Source organism: Psammomys obesus, unplaced genomic scaffold (assembly GCF_907164565.1).
Source record: "Psammomys obesus unplaced genomic scaffold, mPsaObe1.curated_primary_1811, whole genome shotgun sequence".
Taxonomy (NCBI): Eukaryota; Metazoa; Chordata; class Mammalia; order Rodentia; family Muridae; genus Psammomys; species Psammomys obesus.
In genome coordinates, this window is record NW_026585644.1 from 60,674,789 (window position 1) to 60,697,499 (window position 22,711).

Consider the following 22,711-nt stretch of genomic DNA (forward strand, 5'->3'; position numbering starts at 1 on the left):
GTAGGCTGCTGAAGAGGGCCACATCCCCTAGCCCAGACTCAGGGCCCACACAGCTGGCCAGTCACTCTCCAGACATGATTGTTTTTGCCAAATATAATAGGAAAACAGTTAAAATGGAGGCAAAAAATGGGAACACACTGGTGTGGGGTGGGGTTGGGTCTCCACCATGTATTCACCCCCCATTCCTCATTTTTAGTTTCCAACCCCCCATTACTCATTTTTCCCCAAGTGGTTGAATTCATTGTCCCCTTTTCTGCAAAGCAAGGGCAGACCTCAGTAATATAGCACAAGAACCAATGAACTGAAATGCCTTTGCTGCACTTCCCAGGTTTCCTAAAATCTCTTCAAGGTAGCAACACAGAGCTACCTATCTCTAGATTTCTTTCACTTTCTTCTCAGAATTGTGTTCCCCTTTCCTTTATTTTCATCCTTTATTCTTATTACTTCCCTTCACTCAGATGTTCCCTCCAGAGTGTCCTGAGGCCAATGTCCACTTCCTGTCTGTGTTCCTGTTTGGGTGTCATTTTCCAGAATCCTGCATAGCTCCAGGGACTTGCTCTGACTAGAGACAGTGGGATCAGGTGAACTTGATGGAGAAACCGCTGTTTCCTGGAGTTCAGTATGTTTATTATATACAGTAGAACAGAGAGGCAGGGTTATTATATACAGCTGAACAAGACCATGGTGTTATAACATACAGATAAACAAGGAGGCATAGTTACCATATACAGCTAAACAAGGTTGTTTGTTTAGCTAATCTCAATGGCAACTATCTGAAGGGGAGCAGTTTCTAGACAGAAAGTATCCCATAAAGAGAAAACTATGGTGGGAATTTTCTGCTCACATTATCAACAATGGCTTTGCCATTTCCCTGTGAGCCTGTGGGGGTAGGAGGAGGCTTTGCCATTTCCCCATGTGCCTGAGGAGGTGCTCATGTCAATAGCATACCATCAGGCAGGACTTCAGTCACTCAGACCTTTCTCTTTCCCATGCAATCAGGAAAACAGGGAGTTCGAGCCCTCTGGCCAGGTATCCTGAGATTTCATTTGAAAACAACCACAAAAAGCACCTTTAAGACTAGTTTGCTGCTGGGCGTTGTGGTGTACATCTTTAATCCCTTCACTTGGGAGGCAGAGGCAGAAGAATTTGTGTGAGGTCAAGACCAGCCTGGTCTACAGAGTACAGAACAGCCAGAGCTGTGTTACACGAGGAAAAAAAAAAAAAGACCTATTTGTATACTTATTTCACAGAGTGAGATTGAAGAAGTCAGGGCCTGGAGCTTTCTCCCACTAAGGTAAACATTCTTCTTTCCTCTCCTCCTTCCTGAGGTAAGTGTCTTACTGTGTATCCTCAGGGTGGCCTGGAACTGCCTGAGTTTCACAGAATGACCTTAAGCTTTCAATCTTCTTGGCTCAGGCTGCCAGGCGCTGGAATTACAAGCTGTGTTACTGTGCCTAATAAATATATTGGCTTGCATTATATTGCCACTTTAACAATATTAACAGTATTAAGGCTTTTCATTCATGAACATTTGTTTTGCTTTCTTTTTTTAAAATAAAATTTCGTTGATTGATTGAGTGTACATGATATACATGAGCATCTGTGCATGTGTGCCACAGCATGCATGTGTGGAGGTGAGAGGACAACTTGTCAACATTTGTTCTCTCTTTATGCCATGTGGGTACTGGGGATTGAACTCAGGTCTACTCACTGTCAGGCCTTCTTTTCTACCTCAGTTAACACTCTGTGTAAAAGACCACAGATATACCCAAAGATGCATTCATTAATGCCCTAGTTGTTTTTAATCAAACCAAGTTGAAAAAACTGAATTGTCCATCACAATACACCCTTGGTTAAATTGATACCTGAATGCATCACCTTCTCTTTTATTTTTTGAAGATATGTTAGCATACAATTTGATGGGATTCATTATGGAGCGTTTACACATAATTATGCTTCATCCTTATTGATCTTCTTCTCCCACTGCGCTCTTCCATCCTGTTTGCTCCCTACCCTGACTCCTGTTGTTCCATTCTTAGACTCCCAAATGGTTCTTTTTTCTACTTTCATGTCACATGTATTCTAAATATTTTATTTATTTATTATTTGTGCAGTATTCTGCCTGCATGTGTGCCCACAGGCTGTGCTTGCTGGGAGTTGAACTCAGTACCTTTGGATGTACAGCCAATGCTCTTAACCTCTGAGCCATCTCTCCAGCCCCCGTCACATGTATTCTATTACCCTATTTTTGAGTCTCCTCCCTTGAGGTTTCTTCTTTCCCCTCTTGGTTTCTTCCTCCCCCTCCTGGATTCTACATCTGAGAGAAAACAGGTATTTGTCTTTCTGAATCTGGCTTAATTCATCCAACATAATCATGTTCAGTTCTACCTATTTATAGCTACCAAAATTCCAGTGGGTATAAATGTGTTTTATCTATCTGATATTGATAGACAGCTGGCATGGTTCCAATTCTTAGCCTTTGTGAGTAGTGCAGCAAACATGAAGAAATATGCATTTCCTGGATATGTTGGCTTGGATTCCTTCAGCTTTATACCTAAAAGTATTAGAGCTTTGTTGTATGATACTTCTAATTTTAGTTTTTGGGAAAGCTCCATATTGACTACTATAAAGGTTGCATCAATTAGATTTCTACCAGCAGTGGATAAGAGTTTCTCTTTCTCCATATTTTTGATAGCATTTACTGTCATTTGTTTTCTTGTTAGCAATTTTGACTGTGATTAGATGGACTCTCAAAGCAGGTATGTATATGTGTATGCATGTATACATCCATGCATGTATGTATGTATGTGTATTGGGTATTTATATGTACTTGTGTGGATATGTGCACATGTGTGCTGATACATGTGGAAGCCAGGGGTTGATGCTGAATATCTTCCTCTTTTGCTGTCTATGATGACTATTCTTGGTTGTCAACTTCGACACACCTTTAAGACAGATTTTCAGTTGGGAATACATACCTTTAATCTGTATCACATCTTCTTCTGGAAACCTATATAAGGACATGGAAGCAGGAAGCTTTTTGCTCTTTGTTTGCTTGGTCTCACCTTGTTAGCAGTTCATTTCTTCACTGGCATTAGAGCATAGCTCTTCTGAATTCTACCATATGCTGAAGACCAGCTGAGACATCCAGCCTCATAGAGTAAGTAACTACTGGATTCTTAGACTTTCAATTCACAGGCAGACAATGTTGGATTAGTTGATACACACAAATTTTGGCATAATTCTTACACAATATTTCAAGGGTTCCAGCTGAGGGTACTACTCCCTTAGGGTACATAAACCCTTGAGAATCTAAAGTACCACCAAATGGTCCCAGGAGTGGTTAAGTATCTGGAATAGACTTTTTAATTTGCCAACAATCACAGTTACCATAGTCTCTCCAGTTACTGAAGGCTCTCTCTTTTTTTGGAGCTCAGAGAGAACTAAAAGTCCATGGTGTGAATTATTCTACAAACTTAAGGAGGTAATGCATTTTATTATTTTGATTCATCAACTGTTGGTGGCAATATGCAAATTGATTGACTTTGCATATAAAAATTTTGACAATTTTTGGGAAAAATAAGGGAAATGATGATGCTAGTTGGTTGCTCTTAGCATCTCTGGATAAAGTGACAAAGATAAGGATGAATTTACTGATAAAAACTGACTATCTCCACATGCATATAGACAGTCTAAAGGTTTCTAAGTGCACCCTGGAAGAGAATCTTCTTTCTAGCAGCCACAGAGCCCAAGTTGAAGAAAATCAAACTGAAGCCCTCATTATAATGTTAGCTGAACTATAGCAAACATTCAGGTTCCAGTCTCAGAGTATGTCTTTGAAGGAACTCAGGACAGGAACTCAAACAGGGCAGGTTAAAGTAAGAGCATTAATTGGTAAAGAATAGGATCCTGTAACTTGGCCTACGGATGTGTGGGAAGACACCACTGAAGTAAGAAATCTGAACCCACATGTTCTTAAAGGTTCATCTCACCTTGAGGAAGTAGTATCCTCAGCCCTACCACTTGAAATACTGTTTAAGAAATTACATCAAAATGCCTGGTGGCAATGGTGGAGGTAACGACAGTGGTGGCAGCATCAGCAGCGGTTGCCCACTTCTGTAACCCCAGCAGTCAGGAAGCAGAAGCAGGCAGATCTCTGACTTAAGAGGCCAGCCTGGTCTACAGAGTGAGTTTCTGGACAGTCAAGGCTATACAGAGAAACCCTGTCTCATAAAAAGAAAAAGAAAAAAAAAAGCCAAAATGTAGGCTAAAACAAATATTTACTATCTCATAGTAAATTGGTTTCTTTTTTTGTTTGTTTTAATTGTTAGTTATTTATGTTACATCCTGGTTGTAGCTTCCTCTGTTGCTGATTATTAATATTTATAATTGATTTATTTGTTAGTTAAACAGCACTTATTCCTAAACCAACTGTATACCCAAATCACCACACAGAGACTAGGATTTATTTAATTAACCTAGAGCACAGTGCTGGGCAATAATTACCCCATCCTAAACCTCCAAGTCCGCATAGCTTCCTCCCATTCAGATTGCCCACATTATACTTGCTTTTTAGGCCTATCTTAGGTCTAGTTCATCTCTCCTGGTGTTTCTAGGTCCTCTCCTCTCAGATCTCTCTCTGACCCACTCCACTCACTTCTTTCTCCTCCCCTATGGACCAGCATGTCCCACCCTAGTCTCTCTATTGCTCAGCATTGGCTGGTTGTTTTATTGGCAATATGGAGAACAAATGGTGGCATGTTTATACAAACTTGTGAGAGGTGATGCTTAGAATAAGCATCACAATGCAATGTCCAGATTGAAACCAGATCGTGGGGTAGAGAAATCAGCACTTCAATGAACAAGGGTAAATTGTGTACATTCCTCAGGAACATTCACCCCTCCCTCTTCTACTCCTGGTCCCAACCTCCTTCCCAGTTACCCCTATCTCCCCTCCCCTACTTTGCAGAGAAGTGGAGGCCCCACCCATCCTAGCATAGCAAGTTGCATCTTCTTCCCCTATGGCGTGGAGAGGTAGCCCCACCAGGGAAAAGTGATCAAAAAGCAGGCAACAAGAGTCCATGTCAGAGTCAGCTTCTAATTTACTTACTAGGGAGCCCAAATGAGGACTGAGCTGCCCATCAGCTACATCTGTGTAGGGGGCCTAGGACCAGTCTATGCATAGTCCTTGGTTGGTCTCCACAGGCTCCCTGGGCCCTGGTTAGTTGGCTCTGTAGGTCTGTCCCCTCTGGGTCCTTTTATCCTTCCCACTCACTCTTCCACAAGGCTCCCTGCTCTCCACCCAATGATTGGTTGTGGGTCTCTGCATCTGTTTCCATCAGCTGCTGGGTGGGGCCACTCAGAGGACAGCTATGCTAGGCTCCCATATGTAAACATAGCAGAGTATTCTTAGTCTGTCAGGGGTTGGCTGTTTCCCATGGGATGAGTCTCAGGTTGGGCTAGTCATTGGTTGGACATTCCCTCAATCTCTGCTCTATTTTTGCCCCTGCACATCCTATAGGAAGGGTAGATATTAGGTTGAAGTTTTTGTGGGTGAGCTGGTGCTCCCCTCCCTCCAATAGGAGTCATGTCTAGTTATAGTCATGTCTAGCCATGACTAGAGGTCAGTCTCCACAATCCCTGTTACTAGGAGTCTTAGCTACAGTCACCCTCATATCTTCCCAGGAGCCTACCATGTCTCTAACTTGTCATAGTATCTCATAGTTTCTAATGTAGTTCATGGATTCAAGAGCACCCTCCCTGGCCAAGGTAAAGGGGAGGTTCAGGATCTTTTCTGAGGTGGTCAAGCATTAGCCATCTTAAGGACAAATCTCAAGCTGTTTCTTTTCTTTTTGTATTTGTATTTTATGTGCATTGGTGTTTTGCCTGCATGTGTGTGTCAGATCTTGAAGTTACAGACAGTTGTGAGCTACCATGTGGGTACTGGCAATTGAACCTAGGTCCTCTGGAAGCACAATCAATGCTTTTAACTGCTGAACCAGTTAAGAGGCTTTAATACAGCCTGCTCTTATGGAACAATTTTCTTAACTGAGGTTTCCTCCACTCAAATGACTCTAGCTTGTGTCAAGTTGATATAAAACTAGCCAGCACAGTGTGAAAGTGTGTATGTGTATGTATATGTGTGCATAAGTGTACCTTGGCATGTGGAGGTGAGAGGATGACTTGAGGGACTCAGTTCCCTTTCCCCATCATATGGGTTCCAGGGATCTGACTTAGCCTTTCTCTGATGAGCCATTTCACTGGCTCCAATAACATTTAAAGATCCTGGCAGTGAGAGATAATACTCAAGACTTACATACAGTACTTACTTATAAAATCCCAATCTTACGGAGATGTTTATAATTTTTCTTGTAAGAGTCCCAACAAGTCTTTTGGTTCATAAAGATGAACATGTACCTTCTGTTCTGTTTAGCCTAATATTCACATTATATATTGACTAGATGTCTTGCTGATCTTTCCTGGGCTATTTGATTCTATTGCTGATGCAACAAATTATCACAAACTGGATGGCTTAAACAACAGAAACTTATTCTCTGATGGTACTGGAGGCCAGAAGTCTAAAATTAGCAGCAGGATTATTTTGGAGGCTCTATTGGACAATCTGTTTTTGCCTTTTCCCAGCTTTGGTGGTTCTTGGCATTCCTTGACTCTCAGCTATGTCATACAGTTCTCAATCTTTAGTATTGTATTGTTTGCTCATATTGTCCTTTGCTTCACTGTTGTAAAGATACTTGTCATTAGATTTAGGGTACAACTCTTTATATTCTTTTGAAGAAACTATTTTTTATTAAATTTTGAGAATTTGACACAATGTATTTTGAACATATTCATCCCCCAATCTTCTCTGTAATTCCTCTTGGACTGACCCTCATGCAGCTCCCAACCTTATGTCCATCTTAGTTACTCTTCTATAGCTGTGATAAAACACCATGAACAAGACAACTTACAAAATAAGCATTTATTTGGGGGCTCATGGGTCCATGATTGTGGAGCAAAGGCAGGAATAACTGAGAGCTTACATCTTGATCCCCAAGTTAGAGGCAGAGGCACAGAGAAAGGGTGTGTGTGTGCAAGTCTTCTGAAACCTCAAAGCCTGGATCCTAGTAATACATTTTCTTCAAGGCCAATCCTCCTAACCCTTCCCAAACAGTTTCACCACCTGGAGACCAAGTCTTCAAATACATGAGCCTACAGGGCCATTCTAACTGAAGCCACCACAATGTCTTTTTAAAAAAATAACCTACTGAATTCAGTTAATGCTTTCCATGTTTAAATGTGTGTGAAGCTACCAACCAGACCATTCCCGTCTTAACATTTCTAAATCAGATTTTTTTTTTATTATAATATAAAAGGTAACTATTACCAGTCACAGGTTTTGGTGATCAGGATGCAGCCGTATCTTTTTAGAGGACACTATTAATTTCATTATATTAATTATAGTAACATTATTATATTTTATTATCATCACTATTAATCAGCTCAGTAAAATGAGCACAAAGAGATTCTTAAGAGAGCTCCTGTTGTTTAAGAACTGTTCTTTAAATTATATAGTGATTCAGATAAACCAAATACTTATAAATCTTATGGAGAAAGTGGAACATAATTAAAATATTTTATTACATTATACATTTATGTGTATTATATATGCATTTATGTACATATGTATATGTCTGAGGACAGAAAACAGCTTGTAGCAGTCAGTTCTCTCCTTTAGTCATGTACCCTCCAGGATCCAACTCAGACTGTCAGCAAAAGTGGCAGCAAAAGTCTTTACTGGTCGAACTCTCTCACTGGCCATGGACATAATTTCTGAAGTATGCTTTAGAGGTTGAGAAACACTGTTCTAACATCAAGTATTTTAAGATATCACAGATATGATTGTAGTTCTCTGTATTCTGTTCCTGTTTCATTCTATTTCTTCTTTGGAGGTAATTCACGTAAGGCCTATTCATGAAACACACACACTCACACACACAAACTAGCAAACTTACAACGGATAATGTTCTCATTTGCTAATATACACCTATAAAAGTCCTACAGCGAAGTATAATTAATTGTGAGAAAGTTGGGTTTCTGCTAAGCATCCTTTTTAGATCCAGATTATTTAGATTCAAACTGAGGCCTACTTCTGTAGAATTACTATCTGCTCAATTTGCCTCAAAGTCTTTCAGAAGAGACTTCAAAAATAGTTTGTGCATATGTGAGTTGTATTAGAAAAGATGTGAGAGTAGAGCAAAGCCTACTCATTTGACAAAGAATATTAATGAAAAGAAACTGAGCTTTTTTTTTTTTTTTTTTTTTTTTCTGATTTTTGGAGACAAAGTTTCTCTGTGTAGCCATGGCTGTCCTGGACTCACTTTGTAGACCAGGCTGGCCTCAAACTCAGAGATTTGCCTGCCTCTGCCTCCCTGAGTGCTAGGTTTATAGGTGTGTGCCATCATGATTGGCTGATTTAAACTTATTTTAACTGCATATATAACAATGTTCATTGAACACAGGCCGAAAATGACTAACTTTCAATACAACAAACTGTGTGCAGATAATGTTAGGGATTTGGCACCTTTTTCTGGCTATAAGAGAAAAATGGCCCGTTTATCATGCTAAAACATACCAAACACATGTATTGCAACTTATTTTAAGAATGTGGATAACATCCTGTGTTTTATTAGATTGTCACACATCTGTATGTTTAGTAGAACTTTTTTCACATTAAAAAATTTATTTATATTTTTATAAATTAGTTTATTCACTTTGTATCCTTGCTGTAGACCTCTTCCTCATTCCCTCCCAATCCCACCTTCTCTCCCTCATCTCCTCCGAAGGGAGTTCCTCCTCCCCTTCCCTCTGACCCTAGCCTATCAAGTCTCATTAGGACTGACTGCATTGTTTTCCTCTGTGGCTTGGTAAGACTACTCCCCAATCAGGGGGAGGTGATCAAAGAGTTAGCCACTGAGTTCATGTTAGAGACAAGAACATTTTTTTTTTTTTTAAATATCAAAACTTCTCAGTCAAGGCTTTAACCTAGCTGCTGTTCAAGTGTTGCAGGTTAACAAAAATGTTTATTTTGTTATTTAAGTTTTAATAACACTCATATTACATGGTTATTAAGGCTTTGGAGGAAGCAGCTGCCGTGAATTAGCAATTGCTTGCTGCTTTTCTGTGTGTGAAATCTAATACATCATTTTCTCTATTAAAATGATAGTTGGCCTTCTCAAAGATCCCATTTTCTATAGCAATCACCAATTCTTTCAAGAAATAGTATTTCTTTTTAAAGTTCAGAAGTTTTAAGCATGAGTGGGTACTGAATAACCTATAACGACTATTTTCAAGACACAATGTTTTCTTCAAAGGTTACCCAAGGTAAGAGAAGCTGGTTAAAAATAAAAAATAGAGGCAGCATACCCCGTGCTATTTCCAAGGTAGTTTCTGCTGTTAGCCCACAACGAAGCATTCATACATCTTTTTCATCATAACATAATCCACACTGGCCCTTAAAACGGAATTTATTCCTTATCAATTATTCTCACTTTTGGCCCAGGACTCTTGTTTATTTTGACATTCCCTCAGCTTTTTGGGGAGCCCCATATCAGACGATATATAGGTCGGTGGTTCATCCCATGCACCTGCACACGAGAAGTAGGGACTATTTCACTACTCTTTTGAGAACGAGTTTACGTACACGTTTGGTCTAAGCGCATTCTTCCAAGCTGTACATCTCTGCTCTTCTTAATTTCATTCCCATATCCACCTTCCCCTCCTTGCAAATAAATTTAAAGCTGTAAATTTAAAATTTCCGCCCTATTAGCTCCTCCTACCTGTCTTTTACCTCCTCCCCACCGGACACCAGTTCCTCTTCCCAGTTCCTCCACTATACACGGGGAAGGACCGCCTCTCTATTTTTTGGGGCTTGAAGAACGAAGGCTATTTCTTCCACCGCCAAGGCACAGCGCCCAGCGTTCCTCGCCACCGCCGACTCTCAGCTACGCCAGCCTCCCGGCCCTACCGGGGTCACGTCCCGGCCACTGCCTCTCCTCGCAGCACCACTTCCGGATCCCCGGTGCCTTTACTTTACCGGTCCGTCTCCCCCCAACCCCCCGCCTTCTCCCCGCCCCGAGCGCTTAGGTTAGGTGACTCCTAACCCAGCGTGGTGGTTAGCGGGGTAGGAAGGCCTAGCCAAGCCGGAGTGGTCCCAAGCAGACGCTCCGAGTCCCTGTTCCCGCCGAGGAAGCCCTTCGGACTACTAAGCGGGCACACCCGGAAGTGGCCCGGAACGTGAGTGGCGCGGCTGCGGCGGCCGCCAGGTGCCCGGAGCTGGAGCTCCTCCCGCCGCTCTGTGGCGTGCTTCCCTTCCGAGCGAGTGCGGCGGCGGCCGGGGCGGGCCTGGCGACAGCTCGGGTTCTATGGCCGGAGATCCGGCTGCGTTCCGGGAGCCGACCTCCTCGGGCCGGGCTGCGGAAGGGCTGGAGTGAAGGGGGCCGCACTCTCTGCGCAGGCCAGGTGACCAGCCGCCTCCCCGTCCTGGCCAGGTGAGGCGCGCAGTTAGCGGGGAAGTGGCGGTCGGACGGGGAGGGCGTTCCGGGAGAAGCCTGCGGCCGCTTGTGGCCCCTAGCTGCCCTTCCTGAGAAGTGCTTTCAATTCCCTGTTTAGTTACGTAAAACATTTTCATCTTTACCCTTTTCAGGATCCGGCTTTGACTTCTAACTTTGAAGATGCTGGAATCATATGTAACTCCAATTTTAATGAGCTATGTGAATCGCTATATCAAGAACTTAAAGCCTTCGGATCTGCAGCTTTCACTATGGGGTGGGGACGTGGTTCTCAGCAAACTCGAGTTAAAGTTAGATGTTCTGGAACAGGTAAGCTGTGCAGCTGTCATTGAAAACGTCTTCGGTTAGTTAGACATAACCTGTTTACTATGTTTTGAATGACATAAATTTCTTGTTAGCGTGTTTTGGTTACTGTGTAGATAGATATTTCATTTTATAGAAAAATACAAGGCGTTCTGTCTCATAACGGCTTATTCTATTAGGATTCCTAAGCATTTTTTTCGGCTGATAGAAAAACAGTTATGTTTTTCTTTTTAGCAGAAAATTTCAGCCTTTTTAGTCAATTTTCAAGCATTGCCAAATACGCACACTCTTACGATATCATCGGAAGCAGGAGAACATTACATTCTTGTTCTTTTGGGTCAGTAGAAGAGTCTGAAAGTCGGCAAGGTTACACACATGTCAAGGAAGGTTCTATTCCTTTTGTCAGGAAAAATGATATTACTCATGGTATCCTCAGAGATTGAGTAGACAAATTGAGAATGGTGGTAAAATTGAAAACTTCTTTATTAATCACTTTTTAGGATATTTTTAAACATTGAAATCCTGATGCAAATAATTGTGACTTGAAAGTTCACAAACTTATTTTTCACTTACCACATTTAATAGTAACATATGCCAAGGATGATATGTTGTGCTGGAGGATACTCATTATCTGTAGAAGCTCAAGAGCCAGAGACCAGCTGCTTTGTGGGAGATAAGGGAGTATGATTATCAATACTTTTCATAGTGTGTTCCTTCTTGTTATTGGATATCTAGAAAAAGCACTCAGTTCCTTTCCTGTTCTTCCTTGGTCTTAGTTGGATGTCTTTAATGTTTTTGTTTTAGTTTTTAAAAATGAGAACAAATCCCAAGTGTAATAGTGTGGGTGTACCTGGGAATTTACCATCAGGATGAAGACACCACACCTCACTCCTAAGACACTGCTAATCCATTTCTGCATTTAATTTTTTAATTATTTCACAGTTTTTTCCTACTTAGTATGCTTGGCTGCTTTGAATTTTGGCTTCCTGGTGGATGTGTATGCAATGGTATGGCATTGTACTCTGTTTGCTTATCTCTAACACTTACTTGGATATCTTTTGTAAATTCTGAGTTTTTTGAGACAGAGTAGGAGAAAGAATGAATGTTTGCTTTTTCTGTTTGCTGTCTAGGGATTGATTTTTATATTGTTTTTGGACCCAGGAGTTCACATGCACTAAGCCTGTGTCCTCTGACTAAGCTATGCACTAGCCCCTGTTTTATAGCTGGGAAATCAGTTCTTTGTCAGATATGTGTTTTAATATATGATCTTCAGTTTCTTGCTTGTCTTTTTTACTTTCTTAAACGTATCTTGATGAATAGAAGTTTATAAATTTATTGTCTGTTATGTCAGTGTTTTCTTTTATACTTAGGGCTTGATAAGAAGTGTTTGTTTTCTAAATTGTCTAACATTTTTTTGGTAGGTTCCTTCAGATTGATTGTCTGTGTCCACTGTCATACCATTATAAGTAATCCTAGTTTTATATCTTTTAAGTCAGTGTTTTTGTTTTTTTTTTTAATGAGTATGTAACGTGTTAGATACTATCAATGCTTATAACTTTTATTTTTATTATTGCACTGGCTAGAAACTCTGAAAATGTAGAGCAGATGTGATGGGAATAGACTTTGTTTTTTGTTGTAGGACAGCTAGTAGGAGTTGGTTCTCTTCCTTACTCCGTAGATTCTGAGGATTGAACTGAGGCTCCTCAGGCTTGGTTGGGCATGTGCCCTTACCTGCTGAGACATCTTGCCTATCTTCCACATTTTGGATTTATTTTAGGTGTATGAATGTTTTGTCTGCATGCATGTTTGTGCACCACACGTTCACCTCTTGGACTTAAGGCCAAAGAAGGTATCACAGATCCCTGGGAGTTAAAGATGATTGTGACCTACCACGTGGGTGCTGGGAATCAAACCTGGGTCCCCTGAAAGAACAAGTGTTCTTAACCACTGAGCCATTTTTTTCCAGCTCCTGCTATTATTTTTGAAGTGTCGTTTTCTTTTTTCATTTTCTTTATGTATTTTATGACTCTTCTTGCTTATTTTATATGTTCTTCATGAATATGATCTTTTTATCACTATTAGGTGCCCTGTTTCACCTTTCTGGGTTTATTTGATGTGGCTGTGTGTATGTGCGTATGTGTGTGTGTGTGTATGTGTGTGTGTGTGTGTGTGTGTGTGTGTGTGTGTATGTATGTATTTATGTGTGTGAGCATGGTGTCTGTGAGCATGGCATATGTGCGTGAGGCGTATGTATGTTTGTGCCTCTGCATATGTGTGTATAGGCCAGAAGAGGACACTTGTGTTCTTGTGTACTGCTCCATCACTTTCCACAGTATCTTTTTAGATAGAATCTAATCCCAGCAATCCTGTCTCTCCTCACTCTCCGGTGGTAGAGTTATAGTCAGGATTGTGTCCCCCACCCTCCCGCAATTAAGGCTTTCTTAGTAAGAGCCATCACTCAGGTCCACCCGTATTGGATTTTCTTTTTTGGGTAGGATTTCACATAGCCTAGCTCACTCTCCAACTCTTTTCATCTTTAGTAACATTTTTTTCCTCTTCTCCTATGATGTCTTTCTTACCTGATAGTAGTATAATTACTTTAGATTTCTGTAATTACCATTTATTTGCGTTATATATGTGATGACTTATTTTGTCCACTTGACATGCCTGGGAGGAGGGAAGCTCAGTCAGGAATTGCCTTCATCGGATTGGTCTGTGGGCGTGCCTCTGGGGCATTTCCTTAATGCTAACTGGTGTGGGAAGGCCCAGCCTGCTGTGGGTCTGGCTGTATAAGAAGTGTAGCTGAGAAACCAGGAAAGCAAGCTAGTAAGTAGCATTTTTCCGTGTCTCTCCTTTAGTTCCTGACTTTAAATTTCTGCCTTGGCTTCTTTCGATGACAGATTATACCTGTAAGCCAGTAAACCTTTCCAAGTTGGTTTTGGTCAGTGTTTTATCACAGCAATACAAAACATACTGGACCAAAACATATATTGCTTTTTATTTTCATTTCATTTATATTTTCATATCTAAAGTGTTTCTTCTGTCACATGCTGGTCTATATTATAATCATATGATAGTCTTTGCCTTTTGGTTGGAGTATTTAATTCATTCTTGTTCAGTGCATACATTTATATGGTTGGATTTTCATCTGCCATTTTCAAATTCCTTTCTGTGTCTTCTGTCATTTTTATTCTTCTGGTGTGTCTTTGTAATTTATATTTTTATTAAGCAGTAGAGATTTTCTAGTCTTCTTTTCCTTTTGATTCCAAGTTATTTTTGAGTTACGTTTTAGTGGTTGCTCAGAGGATTACAATATGCAGTTTGATTTACCACAATCTGGTATCCTTCATTTCATTTTGTTGTGTGCCTTTTTCTGGGGGAGATGTAAACAAATGTCCATTCACTCTAGATACAACAGACTAAATAAATGATTTTTCTAAGTTTGGCTTGGGAAACTAGTGAATATTTAGGGATGTCTCAAAGGCACTTACACCACTGAAAATCCTACCTTAGCATGGGTGACAGCTCATGTTTGTTGCATCCCTGGAGCTTACTGCATAATTTGCAAGCTGCTCCACCCAAAAAACCTCTCCTCTGTCCAGTAATTCTTTATTACTAACCTGGGGGAGGGGCATTTCTTTCTAACCAAGGTATGGGTCATTAGCTTTTTGAGACTTATAAATCTAGGAGGAAATGTTTTTATTTGAAAAAAAAAATAGCCAAACAAGTCACTATAATACACTTTCTCCTTCAGAATGCCTTTGTTCCCTGCTTTGTTATTTTTTTTTTTTTCCACCCCTAAGGAATCATGAACAACATCAATTTAGTTGAGGTAGAGCATTGACAACAGATGAAAGAAACAGTTTTATCCAAGTCTAGCTTGGTGAAATAGTGAGTTTCTTATAGTTGGCTACAAAAAGATTTAGAGCAATTGTTCTTGGGCTGTGGGTTATGACCCCTTTGGCAGTTTGAAAGGCTTTTCACAGGGGTTGCATATCAGATATTCTACATGTCAAATATTTGCACTATAATTCATAACAGTAGCAAAATTACAATTATCAATTAGCAACAAAAATAATTTTATGGTTAGGATGGTCACAATATGGGGAACTGTATAAAAAGGGTTGGAGCATTAGGAAGGTTGACAGCCATTGATTTAAGAGGATAGTGGGTGAGCAAAGACAGCTGCATCATTGAAATCTTCACCCCAGCATAGGTGATGTTTTCCCAAAAGCTGCATCCCTGGAGCTCTCTACACAGCTGGCAGGCGCTCAGTTACAAATAGGCGTCTCTTCTACCAAGCAATTATCACTGTTGATCTATACTAGGGAGGAGCCTTGTGTCTATTCTCAGATTCCTGAGTTTTGAAAGTTGGGAGAGCTTCTCAATATTTCTAGGAGGGAGTATTTCAGGAACACAGCACAACATCCCCTTTTGTAATTGTCTTCTTCACTGGAAGGAGAAACAAGGAAAAATTATCTCAACTATATTATAACTATCTATTTACCTTTTGTTTCTGTATGGATTTGCTTTACAATCTGGTATTACTTTGAAGAACTCCCATTTATATTCTGCTAACGATGAATCTATTATTTCTTATTGATCTGTGTGTCTTCAATCACATTTTTAACAGTGTATATGTTAACTGATAAACGATGATCTTACTGGTTTAGGTTTGCATCCTTGATTTGAATGTTGATCATCTTTTCATATGCTTGTTGGCATTTGTACATCTTCTGTGGAGAAGTCTGTGTTCAAGTTGGTTATTACTCACTTCTGCTTTTTTGGAACAAAGTCTTTATAATAGACCTGGGTGTCCTGAAACTCACTATGTAGACTAGGCTGTCCCTAGACTCACAGACAATCTGCCTACTTCTGTCCAGGTGCTGGGATTAGAGGTGTGTGCGGCTTGCTTCTTCAGTTTTTAAAATAGGATTTTTTAGATAGTCAAATTTTAGAAATTTTCTTTCTGCATTAGATATTACCACCTTTCCAGATACATGGTTTTTATATATTTTTTCTCAAATCTGTTAATTGTTCATGTGGCCCGTTTACTCTGTTGATTGTTTTTGTTGCTGTCCAAAGGTTTTAAATTTGATGTAAACTTATTTGTTTTGTGTTTGTTGCCTTTTATGTTAATTTAACATTTTAACTTTGTTTTTGAAAAAGACCCCTCCCCCCACTACAGCTTACCTAAAAGTAATTAGTGTTGTAGGTGAAGCCCTATGTTGCCCAGGTTGGCCTTAAAACTTGGTCCTCTTTCCTCAGCTTCCTGAAAGCTTGGATTATAGGCATTGCTCACTGTACTTGGTTAGAATTAGATTTCTGAGAGCTATTTAGCTCTCAGCTTAAGTCTTGGCTAGTAATAGTCTACATGCAGCCATAGAAGTTCCTATTTTCGGGAAGTGCTTCTGGCATCCCTTTTCTTACAGTTCTGGTATCAAACCCAGAGCCTCACATATACTAGGGTAACAACACTCTATTGCTGAGGCTTATCTGCAGCTCTATGGGGATGTTTAAAGATTCCAGGGAAGGGCTATAACTACAACATTTTTAAGGTGTAGATTTATATTTCAAGGAGTGACAATAACAGAAAGGAATTAAATTGGTTTTGGTTACTTCAAGATCTAGTTGTTACAGTAATCACTTATATATTCCCCTTTTCAAAGTCCATGTGTTTATACTTGTTTATCACAATACTCTGTGTGAACAATCTCGCTGATAATCAGGTTATTACTAACTGTAGAGTTTGATTTGTACCACTGACGTGGCCAGTATGTTTTAGAATTCCATTTGCTAATGTAGGGAGATGCTTCTGTTTTAGTAGCTCAGTTGATGAATTAACATTCATCAACACAAAGTTCTTGAATGTAATCAGGGTTTCTTATTTCTCTGAGAACTTCTGATTTGTGTTCATAGACTGCATCTTCATTTGACATTGTTGAATACGTCAGGAGGTGTGAGAGTGGGAATATAACCACTCGTTGTCCAAGAATCTACATAGTGATGTGGTTGAAGTCAGTGCTGGTAAAGGAGGTTTCTACCAGCAGTGTTAGTGCTTAAAAGCAAGGACTTGGATCTGGTTTGACTTGCATCCTGTCTTGCCTCGAGGCTTTATTTTGTGAAATTACCCAATCCTTCATGCCTCATATTTAGCATTCTAAAAGGTAGATGACAGAACCTACTTTTTTTTTCTTTTTTAAGATTTTTATTATTTTTTTTCACAGTTTTATTCATTATTTGAAGCTCCCTCTCTCAACTCCCCCAGTCCCACCCTCCTTCCCTCTTCACTCCTATCCCCTTCCCCTAGTCTACTGAAAGGGGGAGTTCTCCACATTGTCTCCTCACAATTAAAGGATTACATGCAGGGCTGTTTCGTAGAATTGTGCTTAGTATACAGTTAGTGTGTAGTAATATTGTGTTGTTGTAAATACTGATTAGCATATGCTTTTGTGTGGGTGGAATAGTATTTGAAGAAGTTAATACTGTAAGCTTACTATAATGAGATGCACTTACTAGGAAAGGTTAGTCACAGTAAAACTTTAGTAGTTTGGCTTTAGGCAAAAAAAAAAAAATCTCTGGTTGCACATTTGACCCACACTTATATAACAACAATACCAATAATAATAGTAATAGTACTCTTTAGCATCTTTAGAATAGGTTCTGTATGAGAAAGATTTTAAACACTATATGAATGAATTGGTTAATACTTAAAACTATTGTTCTTATCTAAAAGTTGTAGATAATGAAAGGCACATGAGACAGATTTGTCCAGTGTGACTGGCTTAGTACATGACAGAGACAGGATCTGAATCTATGTCAGATGGTTCCACAGCTACTGTTTTTAACCACTCACATGTACTGCCTGTATTTAAATATACTTTTATTATGTTCCTAAAACAAGATGCAGGCAGAAATTATGTTTAATAGTATTAAATTTACAGATAGCTGCAATATTGCACAAATGTAGCAAATACAGTTTCTTTGATTTATCGCAAGTTTTGTCTAGAAGTGAGATTAGGATGAAATAATTTTGGTCAAACTTACGTTTTTTTTCTAAACTTTTGCCTATTACTAGTGGACAGTAATTGGAAGCATTTCAAGTTGATGAGCACATCATATTTAGGTTAAATATTTCATTAGGTGCACCACAGTAGATTGTCCAGTTTCTGTTTTGTCAGCTCAGTCTCCTATCTCCAAGTAAGCCTATTTTTCAACTTGTCTTAGAAAGACTTTTTGAGGCATGTTAGAGATTTTGGAAGAATGCCATAGTGTATAGCACAAGTCTTGCTGCTAACTCCTTCTGTGACTGCTGCTACACCGGCATTTATAAACTGGCTGTATGTACATAGAGGGTAGGCTTTTTCTTTTAGGCCGAGGAGGGAACTAAAGTGTAGAGAATTTAGGTAACTTTTAAAATGTGACTTGTACAGTACATTTTTAATGATTTATTATTACATGTACTTTAACATTTATCATTTTTGAATAGCAGTAATGCTCCCAATTATTTTTTTTTGAAAAACTCATTTTTCTTTAAGAAATGAGCTTATTGAACATATGACAGGAGTCTACTGAGCGCATCTGAAAGACTCTAACTAGCAGTGTTTTCAAAGCAGATACAAAGACTCATGACCAAACCTTCAGCAGAGTACAGGGAATGATATGAAAGAAGGGGAGTTAGTATGATGGGGAAAGGATAGGAGCTCCACAAGGACCAAATATATCTGGGCACAGGGTCTTTTCTGAGACTGACATTCAACCAAGGACCATGTATGGATATAACCTAGAACCTCTGCTCAGATGTAGCCTATGGTAGCTCAGTAACCAATTGGTTTCCCATAGTGAGGGGAACAAGGACTATTTCTAACAGGAACTCAATGACTGGCTCTTTGGCCTCCCCACCCCCCCCCAAGGGAGGAGCAGTCCTGTTAGGCCACAGAGGAGAGCTTTGCAGCCAGTCCTGAAGATACCTGATATAACAGGATCGGATGAATGGGGAGGAGGTCCCCCCCATCAGTGGACTTGGAAAGGGGCAGGGTGGAGATGAGGGAGGGAGGGTGGGATTGGGAGGGAATGAGGGAGTGGGACACGGCTGGGATACAGAGTTAATAAAATGTAACTGATAAGAAAAAAATAAAATTAAAAAAAAAGAAATGAGCTTATATGTGAGAATAAAAACACTTTAAGTATTTACTAACTTCTTTTTAATATTTTGTGTTTTAAGGAACTGAAATTACCATTCACTTTTTTAAGTGGCCACATTCATGAACTGAGGATTCATGTGCCATGGACAAAATTGGGCTCTGAACCTGTGGTAATTACCATCAATACAATGGAATGCATCTTAAAACTTAAAGATGGTATACAGGTAAGGAACTGCCGAGCCTAGTTGTTAATATTACTTCCCACAGTAATTTTAATTTGATATATCTTAGCTTGGGGTCATGTCAACTGTCAAATATATCTAATAGATGTAATTTCTACTTTTCCATGAAAGTAACATAGTTTACAAAAAACCTTTTTAAATTTGGATAAAGTATCTAATGGGTGTTCTCATATAAATTTGGTTAATCAATCAGTCATAGCCCTCCTAGGGATCATGTAGACTTTTCATTACTTGTATTCAGAATACAGGTCTGATCAACTCCAGTTTTATTTTTATTATTTATTTTAAATTTTTTTAAAACTTCACTTTACATCCTTGTTGTCACCCCATCCCTCCTCTGCTCCCATTCCTACACCTCTTTCCTCTCCCCTCCCTTTTCTTGAGAAAAGGGGAGCTTCCTTTTTTATCTATCACAGCTTACAAAGTTGCATCAGGACTGAGCATGTCCTTTTCCCCTGTGACCTGGCAAGGCAGTCCCATTAGGGGAAAGTGATCAAAAAGCTGGCAAGTGAGGCCATGTCCAGTGCAATCCCCACTTCCCTTACTAGAGGACCTACATGAGGCCTAAGCTGCCCATCTGCTACTTCTTTGTAGGGGGCCTACGTCAAGTCTACGAATAGTCCTTGGTTGATGCTTCAGCTTTAACAAGCCCCTCTGGGCTTTGGTTAGTTGGCTTTGTTGGTCTTTTTTGGAGCTCCTGTCTCTTCTGGGTCCTCTTTTCTTTCTTCCCACCATTTCCCAAGACTTCCAATGTTTGGCTGTGAGTCTCAGTGCTGCTGGGCAGCGCCTCTCAGAGGACAATTCTGTCAAGCTCCTGTCTGCAAGGTTAGCAGAGCTTTGTTCATAGTGTCAGGGGTTGGCACTCTCCTATAGGGTGGGTCTTTGGTTGAGCCAGCCATTGGTTGGGCATTTTCTCAATCTCTGCTCTATCTTTATCCCTGCACATCTTGTTGGCAGGGTAAATTTTGGGTCGATGGTTTTGTGGATGGGTTGAAGTTCCCTTCCCTCTGCTAGGAGGCTAGTCTAGAGAGGGTGCCCTCTTCCGCCTTTATGGCCTTTGCAAGGAGTCTCTGCTTGAATCTCCTTCATCCTCTCAGGAGTATACCCTGACTTAGATCTCCAGCTTGTCACAGAGATGTCACCATCCTCAGTTTCTCTTTTCTCAACAGGCCTCTGTCCTCTCACCTCGTCTCCCCCAACTCTCCCAAGGTCTGATCTCCACCCTCTTATCTCTCTACAGCCCCTACCTTGTTCCTTCTCTTTAACTACTGCCTCTGCCTACTCTGTCTCCTTTTCTGAGTGAGATTTTTGCATCCTCCCTTGGCTCCTCCTTGTTACTTATCTTTTGTGTCAACTCCAGTTTTAAATATGGCTTTTACTAGTTAATCTCATTCCAGTCAACTTGGTAAAAAATTCAAAGAGTTTTGAATTTTTTGCAGAGGACTTAAATGAATTTTTATTTACATGACATTTCTCGATCAGCAAATTGATCAGGTTTTTTTGGGGGGGGGGCATGAAAACACATCTATGTTTATACCAGATTTCATTGTTGTTTTTGAAGTTTTTGTTTCAGAATCATATTTCTTGTGTGAGTTAAATTTATTAAAAAATTAAATTATTTGTGTGTTGTCATATGCACATATGGACACCAGAGGAGGAAATAGGTCCCAACACCAGACTTGTGAAAACAAATGTTTTCCCACTTACCTTGCAGAGAAGTAGTGCGTGTGCCAGTCAGTTTGTTACTGCTTCCTTAGCGCACTTGATCTTTATTTCTATGGTTGTCTGAGGTAAGACCTTGCTTGACTGGCTTTGGCTTAACCCCCTGCCTCAGTCTCCTTTGTGCTGGGACAATCTTTGGGTGCGCTCTGCCATTGCCTAATTGCTTTCCAGTCTTAAAAGACTTGACAAGTATGATTGAATTGCCATTCTTTATAAGAACTATAAGGCAATTTTAGTGTATCTTAAAAGAACTTTAATTTGTGTGAAATTAACATTATGACCTATTAAAATTATTTCCTATTTCAAATAAATAGTTTGTTAGAGTAACTCATTGGCGTCCTATATATGTGTATTTGTTTTTATAATTTTTGATTCCAAATCTATATTATTCATTTTCACTTAAAATAATGTGATTCTTGGAAATAAATAGGCCAATGTCACATTCTCACAAAAATTTATTTTGTGAGCTTTTAGTATTTGAGATTTATTTATAAATCTGGAGCTAATTATATTGCAGTCTAGTTTCCTTTATACTTATAGTTTGTAATTAATAGTCCTTGACCATCATATATTACTTGAATTTAAGTTTTAAAAAAATCTGGACTTAGTTATACCACCCATATGGTACTGTACATTAAAAGAAAGAAAATTACCTAGACAGTAAGTATTTTTTCAGCAGGAAGGTAGAAATTTCAAGGCCAGATGTCCTTTAAGAAACACATTTTAAAAGAGATAGCCCCTACAACTAATTGCAGGGGCTGTGGAATCAGATTTGTAACAGATGATTTAGTACAATCTAGAGCTAATATTTGATATTGGGTCATGCAGATGGCTACTGCAGAAGTGATCAGATTTCTTCCTTACACAGGATTTGTGATTTGAATTTTGTGGTGTATACAACAGAAGGTCAAATGACATAAATGTTAACCACTATCAAAACAAGTGCTTTTTACAGATGTTTAAGATTTTGGAAAGAAAAAAAATTTGAAAATTGCATTTGACATTTGGACAAATTATTTAGCATTTTACACGTAACCCTGGGGTGTAAAATGCTAGTGACAGGATTTAAAGTTTGACAAAAATCTTTGTAAATGAAATGGCATTTTAGTGATATTTAAAATTATTTTCTTTATACCATATGCAACCACTGATTAGCTCTTAAACTACTCTGACCATTTTTAAAATTTTAATTCTATATTTATTGATGTATTTTTTTATTTTAATTTTTATTAAATATACTTAATTCACTTTGTATCCCCCTGTTGCCCCCTCCCACCTCCCTTCCTAATCCCACCCTCCCTCGGCCTTCTCCATGAATGCCCCTCCCCAAGTCCACTGATACTGGAGGTCCTCCTCTCCTTCCTTCTGATCCTAGTCCATCAGGTCTCATCAGGAGTGGCTGCATTGTCTTACTCTGTGGCCTGGTAAGGCTGCTCTCCCCTCAGGGGGAGGTGATCAAAGAGCAGGCAAATCAGTTCATGTCAGAGACAGTCTCAGTTCCCTTTACTAGGGAAGCCACTTGGACACTGAACTACCATAGGCTACATCTGTGCAGGGGTTTTAGGTTATCTCCATGAATGGTCCTTGGTTGGAGTATCAGTCTCAGAAAAGATCCCTGTGCCCAGATTTTTTTGTTTCTGTTGCTCTCCATGTGGAGCTCCTGTCTCCTCCAGGTCTTTCTATCTTCCCCCTTCTTTCATAAGATTCCCTGCACTCTGCTCAAAGGTTGGCT

General features: G+C 39.7%; 1 protein-coding gene across 1 annotated transcript in view; it reads left to right on the plus strand.

Moving 5' to 3' along the window:
• The first annotated feature begins 10,160 nt into the window (after positions 1-10,160).
• Vps13b (vacuolar protein sorting 13 homolog B) overlaps positions 10,161-22,711 on the plus strand; it is a 563,330-nt gene continuing 550,779 nt past the window's right edge. Inside the window, exons 1-3 of the mRNA XM_055622389.1 lie at positions 10,161-10,547; positions 10,703-10,877; positions 19,096-19,239. Of these exons, the coding sequence (XP_055478364.1) occupies positions 10,731-10,877; positions 19,096-19,239 (291 nt within the window). The 5' untranslated portion in view covers positions 10,161-10,547; positions 10,703-10,730. The remainder of the gene's footprint in view (positions 10,548-10,702; positions 10,878-19,095; positions 19,240-22,711) is intronic.